The 21480-nt window shown below is 40.7% G+C and overlaps 1 protein-coding gene and 1 pseudogene across 1 annotated transcript; both read left to right on the top strand.

The window, feature by feature from the left end:
* Positions 1-4209: 4209 nt before the first annotated feature.
* On the top strand, positions 4210-4752 carry LOC119537517 (annotated as a pseudogene).
* Positions 4753-12051: 7299 nt separating this feature from the next.
* On the top strand, positions 12052-12873 carry LOC119536413 (40S ribosomal protein S6-like). The gene has a single exon (XM_037839186.1). It carries the CDS (start codon positions 12078-12080, stop codon positions 12825-12827), a length of 750 nt encoding a protein of 249 aa, XP_037695114.1. The 5' UTR covers positions 12052-12077; the 3' UTR covers positions 12828-12873.
* The last annotated feature ends 8607 nt before the right edge of the window (positions 12874-21480 follow it).

Below are 21480 nucleotides of genomic sequence, written 5' to 3'. Positions count from 1 at the left end.
TGGCTTGAGATGTACAGAGAGACATCTCAATTCTCAATGCAGGAGTTTCATTTTGCTTCCAGGGCACAGCTAAAATGGAAGAACAGAAAATCATGCTGAGAATGAAGAATGCTCAAATTTCAGGAAAAATACATTGATAGTTAAAGAGAAAATTGTCTGGTGCAAGCTTTTCCTGCTCACTTTCCTGCATTCAGGTGAAAAAATGGGAGTGCAGCTCTAATATTAACCCCCAGTTTTTCCCTACTTTGCCTCACCTCTGCAGGGTTTTCCTATAACACATGGGACACAACACCCAAAAGCTGTCCACAGCCTGAGCCCCTCCACCAATCCACCCCAAGGGCCCCCAGACTGAGAACGGAATGTGGGAAATGACTCTAATCAGGTTATAGACCAGTCTCAGTGCCCTCCTGACAAATTCTGTAATTTCTGTGGGAAAAGCAAAGAGGTAAAAAAAAATCTCTGCTGCCTTGGAAAGGGTTGCCTTATGTTTTTCAAAAGGGAATTTTGCTCCCCACCAGTCACAGGGCTGCTGTGCTGATATGGGTCCTGGGAGGGCAGTGGGACCCACTTGGAGCAGATCTTTTACTCAGATGAAACTGAGCAGGCAAGCATCTCCCCACTGCCTTTGTTAGGACTTTCCTAATATCCTGAAACTGCTAAATGTTCTTTGTGGTTTGTTTGTTTGTTTGTTTGTTTGTTTAATAAGATATACAAAACTTTATGTGCCAGTTTGAGAGAATAGCTGCAGATGAGAGACAGTTTGAAGACGGGTTGTTGAAAGCAGACTCTTGCTCTGGAGAAGCTAAGAGAGGACGCCCCAAGAGCAACCGAGAGTGACATTTTGAAGAGGACCTGCGGCCTAGAGAGGAACGTCCTGGGAGAAAGCCATTTTGAAACCAGAACTTGAAGCAGATGCCAGCCACGTGCCTTCCCAGCTAACAGAGGTTTTCCGGATGCCATTGGCCATCTCCAGTGAAGGTACTTGATTGTTGATGCATTACCTTGGACACTTTATGGCCTTAAGACTGTAACTGTGTAACCAAATAAACTCCCTTTGTAAAAGCCAATCCATTTCTGGTGTTTTGCATTCCAGCAGCATTAGCAAACTAGAACAGATTTTGGTACCGAGAGTGGGGTGCTGGTGCTGCTGAGTTTGCAAATACCAAACATGTTGGAACAGCTTTTTAAATGGATAAGGGGAAGGTTCTGGCAGAATTGTGAGGAGCTTGATAGAAAAGGCCTAAACTGCTTTGAAGAGACTGTGGAAATATGGACTCTAAAGATACTTCTGATGAGGCCTTGAGCAGAAATGATGAATGTGTTGTTGCAAGCTGGAAGGAAGGCGATCCTTTTTTTAAAGTGGCAGAGAATTTGGCAAAATTGAGTCCTGTTGTTGGATAGAAGGCAGAATTTGAAAATGACAACCTGTAATATTTAGCTGATGAGAGCTCCAAGCAAAATATAAAAGAAGTAGCCTGGCTTTTACTTGCAGCTTATAGTAAAATGCGAGAAGACAGAGATAAGCTGAGAAATGACCTCTTAGTTTCAAAGAAATCAGAAATTGATGACCTGAAAAACTCTGGGCTTCTAGGGGGTGAAACTCAAGAAGTTACAGCCCAATGTGAGGATGTAACCAAACATGGAACCCAGCCGCCATTTCAGTACAAGCCAAGATTGGAGACAGAGTTATCGAGAAAGGATTTGTGGAAAGTCCTATTGTCTGATGGCTTTGACCCCTGTGTGCTTCATGCAAAGCCAACAGAAATTTTGTGAGATCTTTATAGACAGAGCCACTGCTGGTCTGGACTGGAGGAGACAGACAAGGAACAAACTGAAGGAAAAATTTCTTCAAAGACGGAGCCGTGGAGGTTGAGGTCTGGAGTCAAGAGGTCTCAGGCTGGGAGAGTGGAGAGGCCCATATGCATGGAAAGAGTGCGTTTGCTCTGGAGGTCGGGGGTGGGGGGGGGGCTTCTACCTTGATGCTCCAGAAGAGTTTTGCCACCCCAGGACCCAAAGAAGATAGAGCACATTCCCAGTGGAATAGGGAGAGCCTGGCTGCCACCCTACTGTTCTGAAGGGGTTGAGTGTGTGCCCAGGAGATGGAAGAAAATCTGAGTGCTGCCCCAATGTTTGAGGAGGGTGGGGCTGAAAAGGTGGTCTCCCCAATGTGTGGATATGTTGGAGCACTCATCCCAGCATTTGGAGAGGAAAGCGCTGCCGAAAAGGCCCTTAGGAAGGGCTAGACGACTGCTCTCTCAAGCCCCAAGGATGCAACGTTGTACTGTAGATGGCTCTCAGACTGAAATCTAATGGAGTTTGTCCTGCAGGTTTTAGGAACCGTTTCGGTCCTGTGAACCCTGTTTTCCTTTCAGTTTCTCTTTATGGCAATGGGAATGTTTATCCTATGACTGCCCCTCCTTTGTATATTGGAAGCACATAACTTGTTCTAAATTTACAGGTCCACAGTCAGAGGGGAATTTTGCTTTTGGACAGACCACAAGTGTAACTGATTTAATGTACTTAACTATTGTTACTGAAATGATTTAAGTTTTTGTGATATTGTGATGGGATGAATGTATTTTGTATATGGAAAGATCATGTCATTTTGGGTTCCAGGGGGTGGAATGTGCTGATTTGAATGTGTTATATCCCCCAAAACGCCATTATCTTTGATGTAATCTTGTGTGGACAGACGTATCAGTGTTGATTAGATTGTAATTCTTTGAGTGTTTCCGTGGAGATGCGCCCCACCCAACTGTGTGTGATGACTCTGATCGGATAATTTCCATGGAGGTGTTACCCCACCCATTCAAATTAAATCACTGGAGCCATATAAATGAGCTGACAAACAGAAGGAGCTCAGTGCAGCTGAGAGTGACATTTTGAAGAGGAGCTACAGCCAAAAGGGACACTTTGAAAAACGCACTGGAACTGAGAGGAGCTTCAGCTTACAGAGACATTTTGAAGACAGCCTTTGAAAGCAGACTTTTGCTCTGGAGAAATTAAATGCCCCAAGAGCAACTAAGAGTGACATTTTTGAGGAGATGAAGCCTAGAGAGGAACATCCTAGGAGAAAGCCATTTTGAAACCAGAACTTGAAGCAGATGCCAGCCACGTGCCTTCCCAGCTAACAGAGGTTTTCCGGACGCCATTGGCCATCCTCCAGTGAAGGTACCTGATTGGTGATGTGTTACCCTGGACACTTTATGGTCTTAAGACTGTAATTGTGTAACCAAATAAACCCCCTTTTATAAAAGCCAATCCATTTCTGGTGTTTTGCATTCTGGCAGCATTAGCAAACTAGAACACTTTATTTTTATAAATGCCTTCATTACATTAAAATCTGGGGAGGCTCATTTTTCCCACACAAAGAGTTCATAAATATGGGCAACAGAGCTATTTCTTCATTTAAAAACAACATTTTTAAACAGTAAAATATCATGTCCACAGGTATTAATCTAACTTCTAAGAGGTACTGCAGTCCTCAGGCTGCCACAGTATCACTTACCTCACCATCTAGAATTCATAACATTATTCCAAAATTTAAGAGAAAGGGATAAAATGTATGTGATCCACACTCCCTTTACCCAGTGTATGGATGGATGAGTAGAAAAATGGGGACAAAAACTAAATGAAGATTGGGGTGGGATGGGGGGGATGATTTGGGTGTTCTTTTTTACTTTTGTTCTTTATTCTTATTTTTATTCTTTCTGGTGTAAAGAAAATGTTCAAAGATGGATTGGGGTGATGAAGGCACATCTGTGTGATGGTACTGTGAACAGTTGATTGTACACCTGGATGATTATATGGTACGTGAATATATCTCAATAAAACGGAATAAAAAATGTGTGTGTGTGTGTGTGTGTGTGTGTGTGATCCAAAAGGGGAATAACTATTCCAAATGGCACTCTTGGATAGATGCCCATGTTTGCCATTTAAAATCATGTTGAGTTTTTCTTGCTCGGTGGCTGTTTTGAATGCACAGCTATTACTTCCTTTCACTTTTTCACATAGGTAAGTGAAAATTTTCTTTGAATATAGCATGATATTGGGATGTATCCTAAGATATGCAAATCCACAGGTTCAAAAGTGACTGAACTTTCAGTGAGAATATCCCATGGGCGTACTTCAGTCTTGATGCCAACAAGAAGTTATAAGATAGACAGACTTTGACAGAAGCCAGAGCTGGAAAAAGAGGCAGCAGCAGCAATGGAGTTGGGCAAGCTGCTCTACAACAAGTCCAAGAATATCGAGATGGCATCTAGGAACAAAGTTAGCTGACAGTGCTGTGTGGAAGTGAGAGCACTGTTCTCAATGGCAAAACCATTGTGATGAATGACTATTATCCAAGGGGATCTGGCATATGTGAGAGTTGGCCGCTACTGTGTTGTGAAAAGTCATAGTGTCATAAGGCCACCATTCAAGAAATTCAGTGAAGGCATTGCATTCTTTCCTTTACCTATCAGAGACCATGTCTTTATTGAGGAAGACAGTGTGGTCAGTGCAGCTCAGATTGGTTCTTATGTTCACATTGGAAAGAACTGTGTGAGCTGCACTGGTGTGTGTTGAAAGACTGTTGCCAAATTCTTGACACTATGGTATTGCTACCTGGAAACGGTGGTCCCACCATTGTCCGTCCTCTCAGGCTGCTCACAACTCTTCTCAGGGGATCTCCCAGAGCATACCCAGGAGCTGATGATTGACATCACCAAGAGCTAGTGCCAGAAGTTTTTGCCCCTGACACAGGTCTAGTGTGTCTCTGCTTCAAGTCTTGAATTCATTTGAGCTCTTAAATGAACTTGGGACAAAGTGAGCCACAGTCAACATCTGTAAAGATGTTTTTAATACCTTCTACCCTCCTTTAAAAAAATTTCTTTAGAATTTCTCAATCATTCAAGGCTCTAAGCTCTTAAGAATTCAGTAACAAAACATCTGGAGGAGTTGTCTCCAAATGCTGTGCTTACACCTTATCAATTAAGCGTCACTTCATACCATTATCTTCGGAAGACAGAATCATCTGTTCTCTGCTCTCCACGTGCTTGGTCCTGAGAAGAGATGGATCCTGCCTCAGCAGAACTGCAGAGCAGGAACACTCTGAGCCTGGAGGGAGGTGTGCTGCTCATGGAATGAGGCTGCCCACAGTGAGCACACATGCAGATCACCCTCAGCTTCCCTGTCGCTAACACATTTGGCTGGTTGCCACAATGGTGCACAATCCTGAAAAAAAGTGTTTGTGGGTTTTCAGGACTCTGATTCCAATTGGAAACTAAAACTTGAAGGGAAGGGTGGTTAATGTTTCTTTTCTTCTCAAAATGACCTTAGCTATCCCCAGAGTAGTTAATAGGAGACTTTCTAGTATTCTGTTCTAAGAGCTTTGGCTTTCACTAAAATGGGGAACCTCAGCACCCCAGATTCTACTTTTGCAAAGTCCCAGATTTGAGTCTCCATGTCTGGTAATCACTCCTTGCCTCAAGATATTTGTGGGTAGCAGGATATGCCTTATTTCACTGAAGAGGTAGCAGTTGTGCACCGACCTAGAACCATTCAACCCATCCTGTATGTACTGTAAACCCCACAGTTCAGACCAAAATATCTGCTCTGGGCCCAATCACCACTCACATATATACAAGTGGGGCTCTTAAAAATCATCCGTGGGCACAGAGCCCTGAGCATTACATGACGTTGCCAGAGCCAGTCTTACCACCTCCTCTGGCCACAAGTGCAAGCCTTCCACGTCCTGCTCAGACCTGTGGGCCTAGGAAGGAAGAGGGAGAAGGGAGGAACTGAGACGATTTTCTTTGCTTAATTCTCTGATCCTGCTGTAGACAAATAAGGTAGAACAGTTCAGCTTTGGAGGTTAGACTCTAACAGGAGGTGTCTTGACTTGATACTGGGTTATGGAGTTTGCTAATACAGCTGAATATAATCATGTCTGCCAGTTCAATGTAAAAACTGCTTTCTGGTTTGTCTTTCTTTATGTTTGTACATTAAAGATCCATACTTGGAAAGAAAAAAAAAAAAGAAGAAGAAGAAGAAGAAGTTATAAGATAAAGGAACTGAAAGAAATCCAATAGGGCCTCTGGTTACAGGACAGCCAGTTCCAAGATATAGTTCATAAGGCCTGGGTTGCAGGTAAATCATATAGGGCCTCGTTTAATTCTGACCTGTTCAGCGCAGGTTACAGACACATCCTCATAACCATGAGTCAGCCCAAAGAGCATGAGGCGCCCCCTAACACACCAGAGATCGTCATCACTTCAGCTACCACAGGACTACAGGAACGTGGGGCTTGAGGACCATTTTTTTCTACGAAGGTGGGCTTCACTATTGTGAAAACCTTGTAAGTATTTTAAAGAAAAGGAAAAGAAAGAAAGAAAAAGGAATTGGATAATGAATGAAAAGCATTACTGCGGGTCCTGGGATCAGCAGCCAGCAGGAGGCGCTGTGGAGGTTCACGCCCATTCCACAGCCACAAGGATTGCGTCACCACCCACTCCCAGGGCAAATCAACCCGCGGTGCCTGGACCAGGGCAGCCTTTCCTCTAACCTTGCAGGAGGTCGTTTTATGCAAGGAGGAAGACAAGGGCCCTGATGGATTCTTCAGGTCACTGGGATGGCACTGACAAGGAGATGCCTACACCAGACCTAGGAGACTAGCTCTGCCTCCTTGCCCAGTCTGACTACCACTTTTGGCTTTATAACCAGTGTTGACCAAACAAAATACTTCTGGGGGCATCTTAGATTCAGTCTTGAGATGTCAGTTTCAATCCTTGTGAGTAGAAGGTGCCAAGGGCTAAATATCACTTCACACATGCCTGCACAGGGCAAATCTGTCAGGTCTAAAGAAGCCAAAGCCTGGTCCTAACGGATAGGCACGTTGCTGACAAGTATTTGGCGTTCTTCCTGGCACTCTGCAGTCTCTGGGAATGTCTAGGGGTCCACCTTCCTCCAGTGAGAGTCATTGCTCACCTACAAGCACAGCCCAAGACAGGGTCCCAGTATCAAACATGACCAGAGGCAATATGTCAATAGCTCCTATCCCATGTTCCTGGACATGAATTGTTGGATGTTGGGATCAACGCCCCTTTGCTGCCTGCCCTTGGCTCCAAGTTTAACAAAAGTGGGCTCTGGCCTTGTTCCTGAGGATGGACTCTGCCATGGTCATCTCTCCCGGACCCCAGACTTGCTAAATTGGGCTCTGAACTCCAAGGGACTTTTCTTGCTCTTGAAACCCAGCCAGTTAGCAGGGTCTTATTCCCACAGACTCGTCTCTCTTTTGGCTTCTCTACCCCTATCATCACCCTCCAGTGGGAACTTCTCCTTCTTCTTCTCTTTTAAATCCTTTGACATCTCTTTTTTGCCTGATTGCCACTATTATCTATGCCTTCAGATACAGGGTTTTGCATGAGGGACCAATAAATCACAAGAAATATAAATGGCTCTTTAAGCCTCTGAAAAGATGTACAACCTCATTTATAATAAGAGAAATGAACATTAAAACTATGCCAAAATAATTTCAAAATTTTTAAAGTAAAAAATTTATATATATTGAGATCCCATTTTTTACCTATCAAATTGGTAAATATCAAAAAATTTGATAATGTTGGCAAGAGTGTAGGAAAATGGGTTGAAAGTACACATATCCTTTGACCCAGCAATCCTACTTCCAATCCTGTATCTTAAGGATATACTCACATATGGAGAAATGATGTCCAAGATATTCATTGCCTCATTGCTCATAATAGCAGAAGTTTGAAAATAGCCTAGTGGAGGACTGTTTAGATAAGTTAAGGGAAAGCTCTGCTGCCTCAGGCTCCTCCAGGCCCCTCCAGGCCTCAGCAATGTGTAGGAGGGATCTGGATGGGTTGCTTTGGAAAGTCCTGGGATGGTGTGGTCACAGGGTATAGTAGGCTGAATAATGGCCTCCCAAATATGTCCATGTTCTAATCACCGGAAGCTGTGAATGTTATGTTACACAGCAAAAGGGACTTTGCAGATGTGATTGAGAATCTTGAGATAGGGAGAGAACCTGGATTACGCAAGTGTGTCTGATATAATCACAATGGCCCTTCTTTAGAAGAGGAAAGAAGCAGAAGTCAGAATCAGAGAAGGTAATGTGATGATGGAAGCAGAGACCAGGGTGATGCACCTTGAAGATGGAGGAAGGGGCACAAGCCAATGAATGCAGGCAGCCACTAGAAGATGAAAAAGGCAGGGAAATGGATTTTCCCCTCAGAGCATCCAGAAAGAACTAGCCCTGCTGACTTTAGCCCAGTGAAATGGATTTCCAACTTCTGACCTCCAGGACTGTAAGAGAATAAATCTGTGTTGTTTTAAACCCCTAGGTTAGTTTTAATTTGTCACAGCAACAATAAGAAACTAATACACAGGGCATCTCAGCCTTGATTGCTCAGAGCCACAGGTCCAGCCCAGCCTGGCCATGGACCAGGGAGGGCTTCTGGAGGAAGTCCCCTCTGAAGGGGAAATCTAGACCCTGTTCTGGCTCTCCATATCCCCATCCATTTATTGGCACTGGAGTTTGACCTCCTTCAGGAGCAAGAAGTCTGTAGAGAGTTCACACCACATACCTCCAGCCCCTTAGGAAATGACATCCAGGATCTTCAACTCAGGAGATTAATTCACCAAAAGGCACTGAAAGGCCTCCAGCCACACCGGCAGCTCTTACCAGGAGATCTGTATCAAGTGGCCCATTGGCATTTCTCCTGATCTTGCTTACCCTGAGTTTAAATTTCTGGAGCATATGGATGTGCTGGCTGGCTGGTCATCCTCTCTCCGCAGAGGTCCTTCCCAGCAGGAGGGAGAACACCCTCTTTGGGAGCACCCCAAGAATGACCAGGTAAGTAACTTTCTCCTCTGGATGTACTTTCGCCCTTAACTGCCTGGGAATGTCTGACATAAATGCTGGGAGCCAGCACATTGGGGAAGACACAAAATCTCCCTCCCTCCTCCTCTAGGGCTCTACATCTTCTGAGCCTGTTTCAATCATACATTGTATCTGCTCTCCTCTCTTCCCTGTTGGAGATAGAAGAGAACAGGACCCGCCTACTGACTTTTTGATTGGAGAATTTATTGATATTGAAAATAAAAATATAAATGAGGCTGTATATAACAGTAACAGAAAGGTACATAACTCTTAGTTTAAAACCAAGGAGAAAAACAGTCATGAGGAAAACAAAATAATATTATCTAACTTTTGGAAGAAGAGAATCAGAGAAAATAATGCTTATTTACACAGTATACTTCAGTGTGATATTTCCCATTCTAGAGTACTATGGAAAGGTCTCATATCCAATATTTTCTGAAGTAAGCGAGTAGAGGGTAGAATTGAGGGACGATTCAGAGAAATGTAAAACCACAGCAACAGACCTCCTATGATATTTCCACATTGTAGTCCATGTGATGCAGCCACCATTTATTTCACTGTAGGGATGATGCTTGCCATAGGCAATGGGTAGACTGAGACACACACGTACTCTCTGGACAGCCTCTGATTAGAACTGCTAAATGAAGGTAAGCGTGTGGCCAAAGATGTACGTTAGTTCCTCCTACTGCACACTTCTTCTAGGACGGTCTGTAGCACTGTAGCTTGGCTCCTGTTTACCGCGGCCTTCTGATCTTCTGGAAGGAGGGAACTGGGGCTTGCCCACCTTCTCCAACCTTCTTGTTGTTTATTATGGTTACTATGGTATGAAGAGAGAAAGAAGGAGGGAAAGTAAGCAGCTCACTGCAGAATGTTCAGGATGTCCTACACTTAACTCTCCAAATTCACAGCAGGCCTTGATGAAAAGAATGGCTACTCTTTAAAAGATGATGAATACTACATGAGGTTTGAAATGCTCTCTGGATGCATCTCCACCATTCCAAGCTCTATCCAGTGTTATAAAATAAAGGATCACAACCCCAAGAAATGTTAAAATGAATCACTGAAAAGGAAAAACAAAGTGTAAGTAAATAATTTAAAAATAAATTATCAGCATAAGGAAACTTTTGAGGGTGATGGAAATATTCTAAAACTAGATGTGGGGATGGTTGCATAGGTCTATAAATTCAGTAAAAATCACCGATTTTTTTTACTTACAATAGGAGGATTTCATGGTTTGTGAATTTACCTCAATAAAGCTGTTTAAAAAAAGAAAAGAAACTTTTTTTTTTTAAATTGTGGTTCATTCAGCCAATGGACTATTATGTAGCCCTTTAAAAAAATGATGCAATTCTATATACATTAGTATGAAACAATCTGCAAGAAACAGTAAGTGAGAAAGCAAGAAGCAGAACAGTATGTATAGTATACTACAATTTCTTAAGAAAATATTTAAAAGATTACATATATTTGAATAGACTATTTCTGAAAGGATATGCAAGAAAAATCTAGGGGCTAGGCTGGAAACTAGGGGTAAGAGGGAGACCTACATTTCACTGTACACCTTTTTGTGCCATTTTAATTTTGTATGTGAACTCTTATCTACCTTAAAATAAAGATGTTGTTTGTTTAAAGAAAGTATCTCAATGACAGACCTTTCACCTCAAGCAAATAGCACATTGTAAAAACACTTCTTATCTTTAGTCATCAAACTTCCTCCGAAGTTATTGAGCTATAAGCCTTAAATACAAAGCTGGCTGGTGCAAAGTGACTATAATAAAATAGTTTGAATTTAGGCTCCAATTTAGGTCTGAACTGTTAAAGTATATGTTTTTAGTGATACTTTCTTGAAGGATTAGTGGGCTATTTGTCTGGGCTACCACCCCAACTGCCCGGCCATTCTCACTGTCAAGGCGGCACCCAACTGCCCCCATACGTAGAGAGGGCTCACTGGTCACTTCTTCAGGACAGCCCGAGGTAACGGACATGCACAAAGACTTGCCCCTGTTAAGATCCACTGATGGAAGTACTGTGACAAAGAAGGACACCATTTTGTCCCAGTTTCGTTGGGAACTCACAGGCTGACAGAACAACTTCAGCTCCTTTGTCTACAGTCAGTGTGTGCTACCACTTCTTACCTGGAAAGGTAAAAAATCTGTTACCTTCAACCACCCTATTTGGCTGGCTTTCTTTCTCTTTCTTCCTTTTTGGGTATCAGAAGAACAGGAGGAGAGAATAAAGCGCGTTTCTTACCCACGCTATGTGTTCCCTGAGTAAAGACCTACTCATTCAGAGAAAAAAGAGCCTGCTTCTAGCAACACCTCTGGAGCCAAGAAGTTAGTCCTTAGCCTAGTGTACTCAGTCACTGGGAAATTCTTTAAAGTTCTCCTAAACAAACTTCAGTCAGTGACAAAACGAAATCTGAATTACAGACTATTTTTAACTAAATAGCAGTAAGAATATATGATCTTCAACTACACATAAAAGTATGGATGAACCTCGCAAATACAATGTTGAGCAAAAGAAGACCAACAAAAGAGTACAAGCAAAACTATTCTCTGCTATTTGATATCAGGATAGTAGGTACCCTTGCTGGGGATGTGGAAGGAAGGAATTGGAAGAGAGCATGAGAGGGCTTCTGGGGAGTGGGCAGCACTACTTCTTGTAGTCACACGGGGCCCTGCATTTAGAAAGACTCTGTGCTTGGTTTAATGTTCTGCTGTCACTATCTTCAAGTTATCAACAAAATTTCAACAGGGGGCTGTGCATTTCCTTTGGCACTGGGTCCTGCAAATTATGCAGCTGGTCCTGGGCACTGATAATGTTCTATTTCTTAACTTTGTTACTGTTTGTGAGTATTCACGAACCTTACATTTTTTATATATTTGTTTTTCTGTATGTATATTATACTTCAATAAAATGTTTAAAATCTGAATTATAGATTATTTAAAAAATAACTCAATGAAACTGTTTATGGAATGCAGCCAAAGCTGTCCTCAGAAGAAAATGCATGGCCTTAAATACTTTTTGAACTGATTAAGAAAACCTTAAACTTCATTAACAAAGCAGACAACATAGGAGATTAGAAGGGGGAAAAATCCTAACAAAGGGGACTAAAGAAATCAAAGGGAAGAAATTAATAAAGATAAAAGCAGCTCTTTTTTGTGGCGCCTCGAAGGCAGTCGGCTGTCTCAGCATGAAGCTGAACATCTCCTTCCCAGCCACTGGCTGCCAGAAGCTCATTGAAGTGGATGATGAACGCAAACTTCGTACATTTTATGAGAAGCGAATGGCCACAGAAGTTGCTGCTGACGCTCTGGGCGAAGAGTGGAAGGGTTGCGTTGTCCGAATCAGTGGTGGAAATGACAAACAAGGTTTCCCCATGAAACAGGGTGTCTTGACCCATGGCCGTGTCCGCCTCCTACTGAGTAAGGGGCATTCCTGTTATAGACCAAGGAGAACTGGAGAAAGAAAGCGCAAATCTGTTCGGGGTTGCATTGTGGATGCCAATTTGAGTGTTCTCAACCTGGTTATTGTAAAAAAAGGAGAGAAGGATATTCCTGGACTGACTGATACAACTGTGCCTCGTCGCCTGGGGCCCAAAAGAGCTAGCAGAATCCGCAAATTTTTCAATCTCTCTAAAGAAGATGATGTCCGCCAGTATGTTGTGAGAAAGCCCCTGAACAAAGAAGGTAAGAAACCCAGGACCAAAGCACCCAAGATTCAGCGTCTTGTTACTCCACGTGTTCTGCAGCATAAACGTCGGCGTATTGCATTGAAGAAACAGCGTACTAAGAAAAATAAGGAAGAGGCCGCAGAATATGCTAAACTTTTGGCCAAGAGAATGAAGGAGGCCAAAGAAAAACGCCAGGAACAGATTGCCAAGAGACGTAGGCTGTCCTCACTGAGAGCTTCTACCTCCAAGTCTGAGTCCAGTCAAAAATAAGATTTTCTAAAAGTAACAAATAAATAAGATCAGGCATTAAAAAAAAAAAAAAAAGATAAAAGCAAAGTGAATTATTTTAAAAATCAGAAAAACAATATAATTCATGATAAATCTAAGATCTAATTATTTGGGATAGGGGAAAGCAATAAAACCAATAAGCCACTAGCTCATATATTTTTTTAAAAAGAAACAAAAAACATAAACATGCTAAATTAGGAATGAGAAAGGGTTTATAAGCATAGGCACAAAGGAAATTATGAGAAATGCAATTATAAGAATTTTCCCAGTTCTGTGCTAATACAGTCTGAGCGAAACAGATAATACTCAAGGAAATTTACATTATCAGCAGGGACTCAAAAAGAAGTAGAAAACCTAAAAAGATGAATAATTGTGGAAGAAAGCTGTCAAAAGCTATTCCTAAAAAAAAAAAAAAAAAATCTGGACCTAGATATATTAATGAGCAACTTCTTTCAAACTTTCAGGGAATCAAATCATTCTCACTGTTTCATGAAGCCGAAATCTTATAAAGATTTCACAACAGAAAATCTATGGGCAAGTCTCATTCATGAACAGAGATGCAAAATCCCAAATGAAATATAAGAACGTAATTTTGCAGTATATTTTGAAAACAATTTGACTAAGTACAGTTTATTAAAGGAAGGAAAGTGTGCTATAATAGGAAATCCATTAATCTAATTTACCATATATATAGTAAAATTAGGAAAAGCAGAATAACCGAGAAATACTAAAATTTTGATATAATTTAATATTCATTCCTGATAAATATTCTGTGTGATAAAAGAATAGAAAACTTCATACAATACAGATATAAACCTTGTGCATGTCCACATACATATGTACATATATAAATCATCCACCAATATTATTTGTCATATACCCCACTGAAGTAAGGAGCAAGACAAGGATGCCACCTCCCCTATTATTTATGTTGTTCTGGAAGTTCTAATTAGTGCAAAATTGACAATAAAACAAAATAAGAATTACAAATACTAGGAGTGAGGAGAAAATTATTATTATCCATTAAATATATGATCGTCTACTTAGAAATGCAAAATAATTAAATGAATAATTGTTAGAAATGCTACAAGAGCACAGAATATTTTTTGAAGAATATTTATTTTATATGTACTAATTACATTGGCCGTTTTTCTGTGCTCTTGTGTTGTTTCTGACAATTGGTTGACAGCTACAAGGATGCACAGGGCCCTGGAGGTCAGCAGAGCTTGGAAGTGGTGGGTGGGAGCGTGGGTGGGCACAAAACACTTAAGGCTCAGCTGCTTCAAAAACCTTGAAGGGAAGGCAGATAGGATCTGATCAACCTTGGTGGGCATGTGTGTGAGCAATCCTACTCCAAAACAGAGATCCTGGCTCAGTCCATATTCTGAAGCTGGTAACCAGGAATGAAGTCTTTTTTTAAAAAAAACACAAACCATTTTTTTATTGTGAAATATAGCATGTATACAGAAAAGTGACATTTCAAAACACAGTTTAACAGGTAGTTATAGAGCAAATTTCAAAGTATAAGCATGGATTACAGTACCACAGTTTCAGGTATTTCCTTCTGGCTGTTCTAATACACTAGAAACTAAAAAGAAATATCTATATAATGATTCAGTAGTCATAGTCAATTGTTAAATCCTATCTTCTCAGTTACAAGTTCTTCGTCTCATTTGATCCTTCTCTGTCTTCAGGGATATTTGGGCAATGACCATTCTAACTTCTTCATGTTGAAAAGGGATGTTGACATTATGGGGTAGGAGAATGCAACTAGTTGATGTTCTCGGAGAGACTGGTACCTCTAAGTTTCAGGGCTTATCTGACATAGGAATGATCTGGAGGTTTTAAGTTTCTGGAAAATAAACTTAATAAGTATAACTTTAATAGTCTTAGATAGAGCCCTGGGTTTTCTTTAGGGTTTTCAGGAATACTGTTGGTTGAGGCTTGACATATCGTGGCAATTTATAATATATGGCTGAAGCTTGCATAAAAGTAACCTCCAGAATGACCTCTTGACTCTATATGAAATCTTCTAGCCACTGAAAACTTAATTTTGTTTCATTTCTTTTCTCCCTTTTGGTCAAGAAGGCATTGTCAATCCCATGATGCCAGGGCCAGGCTCATCCCTGGGAGTCAGTCATGTCCCATGTTGCCAGGGAGACTTATATCCCTGAAAGTCATGAGGGACAAAGTCTTTTATTCTGTACTTAGAAGTGGGACAATAATAAACCAGAGGGATCCAGGAAGCCCTGTTCCTTATCAGCACCTCTGCACAGACTGCAGCCAGAAGCACAGAGCTTGAAGTCTGCTGCTTGTCTGAGACTGGCAGAAAGGCTAGTTCCAAGGAAGAAATAATCATTCTAGGAAAACATAAGCACAGGCCCCTTTCCCAAGAGCAAAGCTAGAGGAGGAGATAGGGATGTGAAGAAACCAGGGAAGGAAGAAAGGCTCAGGCAAAAGAGAGAACTCCAAGTAAGTCAGAAAAGCAAGGCCATGGATCTTTAGGCCTCATGTAATAATTCTGTTTGCCCCATCCTGTTTTAGAAACAATAAGGCCTTCCCCTGGCTCTCCCTTTAGTAGGCACCCAGGCATTTCAAATTGTTCTCAAGTGCACACAGCCACTCTCAGAGTGAGGTTTTTTTTGACAATTTTGTGTATTTCTCCAGATGGTTTCCCTGTGGTGAATGTGTTTGTTTTAGGTTAACTTTCTTGTTTTTTTAAAAATGAAATTATTAAATAGTTTTGCAACTTTTTTCATTATATCTTAGACATCTTTTTGTTCTGTACATATAGCTCTAGCTCATTGTTATGCAAACTGTAGTTATGTAATATCTGATGGACGTTTGGGTGGTTTCCAACTTTTGGTATTATAAACAATGCACAGAAAATACTTCCCCCAGATCTCCAGTGGCAATTCCCTCTCTTCATTCAGATTCTTGCTCAAATACCACCCCCTCAGAGAAGTCTTCCTTTATCACACTACTTAAAATAGCACTTCCCTCCAACCCTCCTCCCCTTCCTGTTTTTTTTTTCAATAGCACATATCACTACTTGACATTTATTGTACAATTATTTGTTTCCTTATGTATTGTCTTCACCACCACCATAGGCCTCAAGTTTCATGAAAGCAAGAACTTTTTGTTTCACTGCTGCATTCCCAATGCCCAGAAGGATGCCAGACCCATAGGAGATTCTCAATAACTATTTATTGAATGAAGTAATCTGGCGATAAACATTCTTTTACACATTTTTGTAAATCTGGAGAAATGTTTCAATAGGATCAAAGAGTAAGAATATTTAAATTGTAACAAATCTTCAAAACAATCTTTTAAAAATTTTACTACCAATTTGCACCCCTTCCCCCAACAGTAGGTAAGCTGTCCTCCACACCTGCCACAACACAGGGTAATGTCAGCATTTGTAATCTTTCTTCTTACAGCCTTTGTAATCTTTCTTCTTATTTTAGGATTTAAAATAAATTGGAACTTTATTTTGAAACAAAAAGTCTGACTCTCCCTGGACGCCACTTCCCCCATCGTTCAAGCTTCGACATAGTGACACCTGCCGGGTCCTCCGGATGATCGGATGATTGGAGCATCACGCTGCCTAACTGGTCTGGCACCCCAGTGGGGTCCAGTGCCCCAGCCTTAATCAAGTCTCCCAATTAGTTCTCACTCTCCACCTTACCCCATTCTTGCTGGGGTAGGAAGAACCAGTCTTTGAAATCAGAGCCAGTAGTAATACTAGCTCTATGACTATGTTATGAAGGCATTTTCAAACCTCTCTGGGTTTCAATTTCTTCACCTGTAAAATGTGACTAAAAATACCTCTCTTAGCGTTGGCTGTGAAAATTAAATAAGATAAGTACATTAAGCATCTGGCTCAGTACCTACCATACAGCTGGCACTATACTGGTATTTCACTTTCCCAGCTGACTCAAAACCACCCCAGCTCTTTGTAGTGCTTGGGATATTTCTCATATTCTGAACTGTAATAAAGTAAGTTGGGCCCTGGGTAGGAAAAGGATGGTGCTTGGACATAAAAGACATTCAGCAGATGAATGCCACATAGAGTTGATTTCTGCATTTAGCAGCTAGTTCGTTCCCCTGCACATTCACACCACCAATCAGCTGGTCGTATCACACACTACGGGATACACTCTGTCCTGCCCAACCAGCTACTGGATGAGCTCATCTCTCAGTCCTGTCTGAGCTGAACAAGACCTTTTACAGAACTTTAAAACTGACTCACCACTGAGTCATCAAAACATAGCAATACCCAAATACAATCCTGTTCCTACACAAAAGACCAGCATGGGATGGCTGCCTTATCTCCTTTCCTTCCCCCACTCCCCTCCCCATGAGACAGGGCCCCTTGACTCACTGGAGAAGTCAGCACATCTTTTGTGCTGCCATACTCTGAACAAAGCTGGTTTAAATAATCCCAATGTGGCCAGCAAACAACTAGCAGTCCCCACGTCATCCGAGTCATTTCCTGGGTATGTCACTAACCCCAGAGGAGAGCGGGAAAGAGGCAATTAATCAATTACCCAAATGTTTATTGAGCGTCTGCATTCTGTTGGGAACTCACTATTCCCTCTGTTTTTAACATTCCTGAAAAGTGACCTTTTTGGTTATTGAAACTAATTAAGAACATAAAAAGAAAAACAGCCCTTTCTGCCTCAATAAAGAAAAAAAGGCGGGGTGTGTGTGTGTGTGTGTGTGAGTATTTGAGAAAAACAGGGCTATTCGGTTCAACTCCAATAGAAAGAAGTTATAAAATAGTAAATTGGAAGCATGATGTTTTGGCTAACTGCATCAGAGAACTATGGTTTTAAATATGCTCTTTGAGAATGCTTCTCTTATCTAGGAATTATTTGGTCAGTGGTCAGTATTTTATCTTGGGGAAAGTCTTGCAGTTAGTATCACAGCCACAGGCCTGACCCCATTCTGGTGGCCTATCAGGTCTGTCAAGATTAGGGGCCTGTGTAGTAGCTGAGAGCAGCTGAGATAGCTGAGAACAGGCCTGAGGGCTCCTTTCACAAATAAGGCTGGTTATGGGCAAGGTTTTGTGTATACAGAGACACTACTTTAAAGTGCACCAGCATGGTTTCTCATAGCCGAAGACCCCAGGCAAAAACTGATTAAGAATCTTAGATCCTCAAACTTTTTGTACATAATCCATACAATTGGTGTGTGCATACCAAAAGGGCATAACAGATCTGCCCTCAATCTACCTTATATAAATATTAGAAGGATAAATGGCAACAGTATGTTAGTAATCCTTAAAGATTAATTAGGTATGACAAGAAATAATGTTTATCTCATAGAAAACCAGCTCTCAACTGGTCACTTTTCTGGAATTATGCTTCTAAGTTCTTATTACATTGATACTCTCTCTGCTCTGAGTTGATTATCCCAGCTGGTTGTGCGCTAATTCAACTGTTTACCCACATTAAGGAAACCTACTTTTTGGACATGGGGAGTCACATGTTGCATTTACTGACTATAAAGTGATTAACAAGTGTGGATTATTCTCAAATAACATTGTTATAATTAAAAGCACACATAAAACTTTTTGGACACTGACCATTTGCAAGGGACAATGCTAAGCTCACATTTAATCCACTGAACAACTAGAGAGGAATCAGACTTGATTATACTCTATTCTCAGGGTGAACTGATAAACATGTGGGCCATGGTCAAACAACCACCTCTATCAGAAGGTATTAAGGCAAGTGACAAAGTAGAGAAATCTAATCTATACCTGAGAAGTCAAACAGGAGCAGTGCTAGTTCACATTCTAGCCTGAGACCTGGGTTCTTGGGATCAACCCACAGTTGGTAACAGTGAGAGCTGGTTGTAGAGAGGTGAGGTTTGCTAAGAGAACAAGCAGGAGGGGAAAGGCAAAGATAAAGAAGATGAAGAAAGTTGAACTTTTTTTAAGCATACTATTTAGTTTTTAAGTGAAGAACTGAAATATGACCAACATGATTTAAAAAAAATTTTTCATCAAAATAGGTTCTTGTATAGAGAAAGTGACTATTTCTCCATAGTCAAAAGTATAAACTAGAAAGGATTCAGCTTTGGGTAATGTTTCTTATGAAACATTCTATAGACTCTACATCACTGAGAAAAATTAGTTCCTAGTTTTGAAGGCTCTTTCATTCAAAAGTGCAAGGTTCATGTTAATGAGAATATGTACATGTAAAAAAAAGTATTTGAGAGAGTAATTTAGGAATACCACTTATAAATCTTCAGGGCAGGAAATCTTGCTCCTCTTGCTGCTAAGGAAGGTGAACGGGCTGACAATAATGGTTTTAAAGCCTTTTTGTTGCTAAGTCATCTGTGTAAAGAGAATAAACAGGTTAAGTTGGTTCTTCCAACAGATAGAGGCAAGATTTTTACTCAGTTATTACATTACCACAAATGAGTGGATTTTGCAAAAGTTGCCTAGCAACATTACAGTTAGAAACAACAGTGGGTGGGGAAAGGAACTGGAAATTTGATTCGAGATGCCCTGGTGTAACCCATCTCTCCAGTACAGTGAGTCCTGTACTGGAGATCCTGAAATTTAAAAATCAGAATAGTCATTTGAAAGTTTCAGTTAGAACAATGCTTCGGTTAAACCATAACATTGTGCCATTTTCTCATCTTGGAAGATGAAAGGCCTGGTTTCTTATTCATTTTGGCACTTTTGTTTTAAACATCAGTAGATTTTTATTCAATTATTCCAGAAACATTTACTAAGCACCATCTCAGGGGTCAAGGCACAGTGCTGGTTGATGGAGCTCTAAAGACAAACACAACTTGGTCCTGGCCCTGGGTGGGAAGGAAACCAGACAAGTAAACAAAGTAAGAAAAAGTGTTAGATGGTCCATGCCCGGTGAGGTGGAAAGTCTGGAGCACGGAATATCTCTTTTACGTGCAAGTGGAGAAAGTCAAGGAAAGGCTCCACAGAGGAAGTGGCTCTAGCACTGAGTCTTGTTTCAACTTTTATTCCTTTTTCCCCGAGTTATTCCATTCATTTGTTGAGAAATTACCTCTCTGTGTGAGGACCTGGGTGCCAACAATTCAAAGTACTGGAGCTATGGACCAAGAACTCTTCCCTTCCAATCCATAACCCAGGCCCTTTGTCCCAGCTACCTCAAAGACCTCCCAGTTTAGGGAAGCCAATACGGTGGCAAAGTAAGAGTTGACCAAAACAAAAAACAAAAAACTGCTAAGAGTGTTTTACCTGCAGGGAAAGGATTTGGACTGGGAGCTGGCTGGGGATTGAAGGAGTAGACAGGAAATTTGTGTACCATTTGAATTTATATTATTTGAAAGAAAAAATAGTAATTTAAAAAAAGACCACAGAGGAAAAAAATGAGTCATGTGTGCTAACTCAAAATCTTAAATTGACAGATTTATTTGCCATCATGTCATTCAGAAGAAAATTATTCAACAAATAAATATTCACGTAAGGGCTCTATTCATCACTCAGCAGATAATGCGCATCTAAAACCATCAGAATACTGCAATAAGCAAGACAGTAAAGGTCTCTATCCTCAGGGATCTTGCTTTCTAGTCTTCTAGAAAGGGATAGTAATAAACAACCAACATAACTTTGAGACAGATATAGGCCTGTTAAGGAAATAAAACAAGATGTGAAAGAGTGAGTGGGGATGGGACTTGGTGAGATTGCAGGGTCAGCAATAGGAGATTCAGAATGCTAATATAGAAGGGGCTTAGGAGCAACAATCTAATTGTGGGAAATCTCTAAAGAGCTTTAAAAGTCTGGGTTTTATAAGGAAGCAGACTATTTTTTACATACAAATTACAGATCAATAAAAACTAGCAGTTTCTAAAGTCATTTTTATTTACACTTCATATAAAACTGAGAAAACAATGCACAACTATATAATGGTACTGTAAACAACTGAATGTACGCTTTGTTTTGTATGACTGCATGGTATGTGAATATATCTCAATAAAAATGAATTATTAAAAAAAACAAAAACCAAAAAACTGAGAAAACATTAAATACCCAAATCAAAGAACATTATTTGTCATCTGGGGTGTTAGAGGGAAGATGCTAAAGACCACTCCTTGGCTTTCCTTGAAATGAACAAAAGTGTAGAGTTCTTGTCCTCCAAGAGCTTTAAATCTAGTTTGACATAACATACAAAAAGGACACATTATACATCTGTTAGCATATGATTGGAGAAGACAGCTGTTGGCCCTTCACTGTGTCTTCAGTTATGTGCGCTCAGGGAAATTCCCCATGTGAGAAGTGTTAAGTATTAAGCTGTGCTTTTCCTTAAAAATCAAGCTTTTGAGTTTACCCTTTGAAAAGTGCTAAAATAACACACACGGCAAAGTATTAATATCCATGTAGTGTTACAATAAGAAAAATAGACAATAGAGGTGTAAATGGCCACTAAGCCCATGTAAACTGTCCAACAAATCAAAACAAATCTATACACCCACCCATGTCCAGAATTCACAGATTGAGAATGTAAATTGTTTTTTTTTCCCGGAGGACTGTTTGGCAGTTTACATCCTTTAACCCAGTAATTTCCACTTCTGGAAATTTATCCGGAAAAAAAATTTTTAAAACATAAACAATACAGAGGAAAAATCACATGTAGAA

The sequence above is a fragment of the Choloepus didactylus genome, chromosome 6 (genome assembly GCF_015220235.1).
Source record: "Choloepus didactylus isolate mChoDid1 chromosome 6, mChoDid1.pri, whole genome shotgun sequence".
NCBI lineage: Eukaryota > Metazoa > Chordata > Mammalia > Pilosa > Megalonychidae > Choloepus > Choloepus didactylus.
This window is presented reverse-complemented; position numbering and strand designations above follow the sequence as displayed.

What these genes read in the sequence shown, in the direction of transcription:
- LOC119536413 (XM_037839186.1), top strand. Translation starts at nt 12,078, where the DNA reads ATGAAGCTGAACATCTCCTTCCCAGCCACTGGCTGCCAGAAGCTCATT.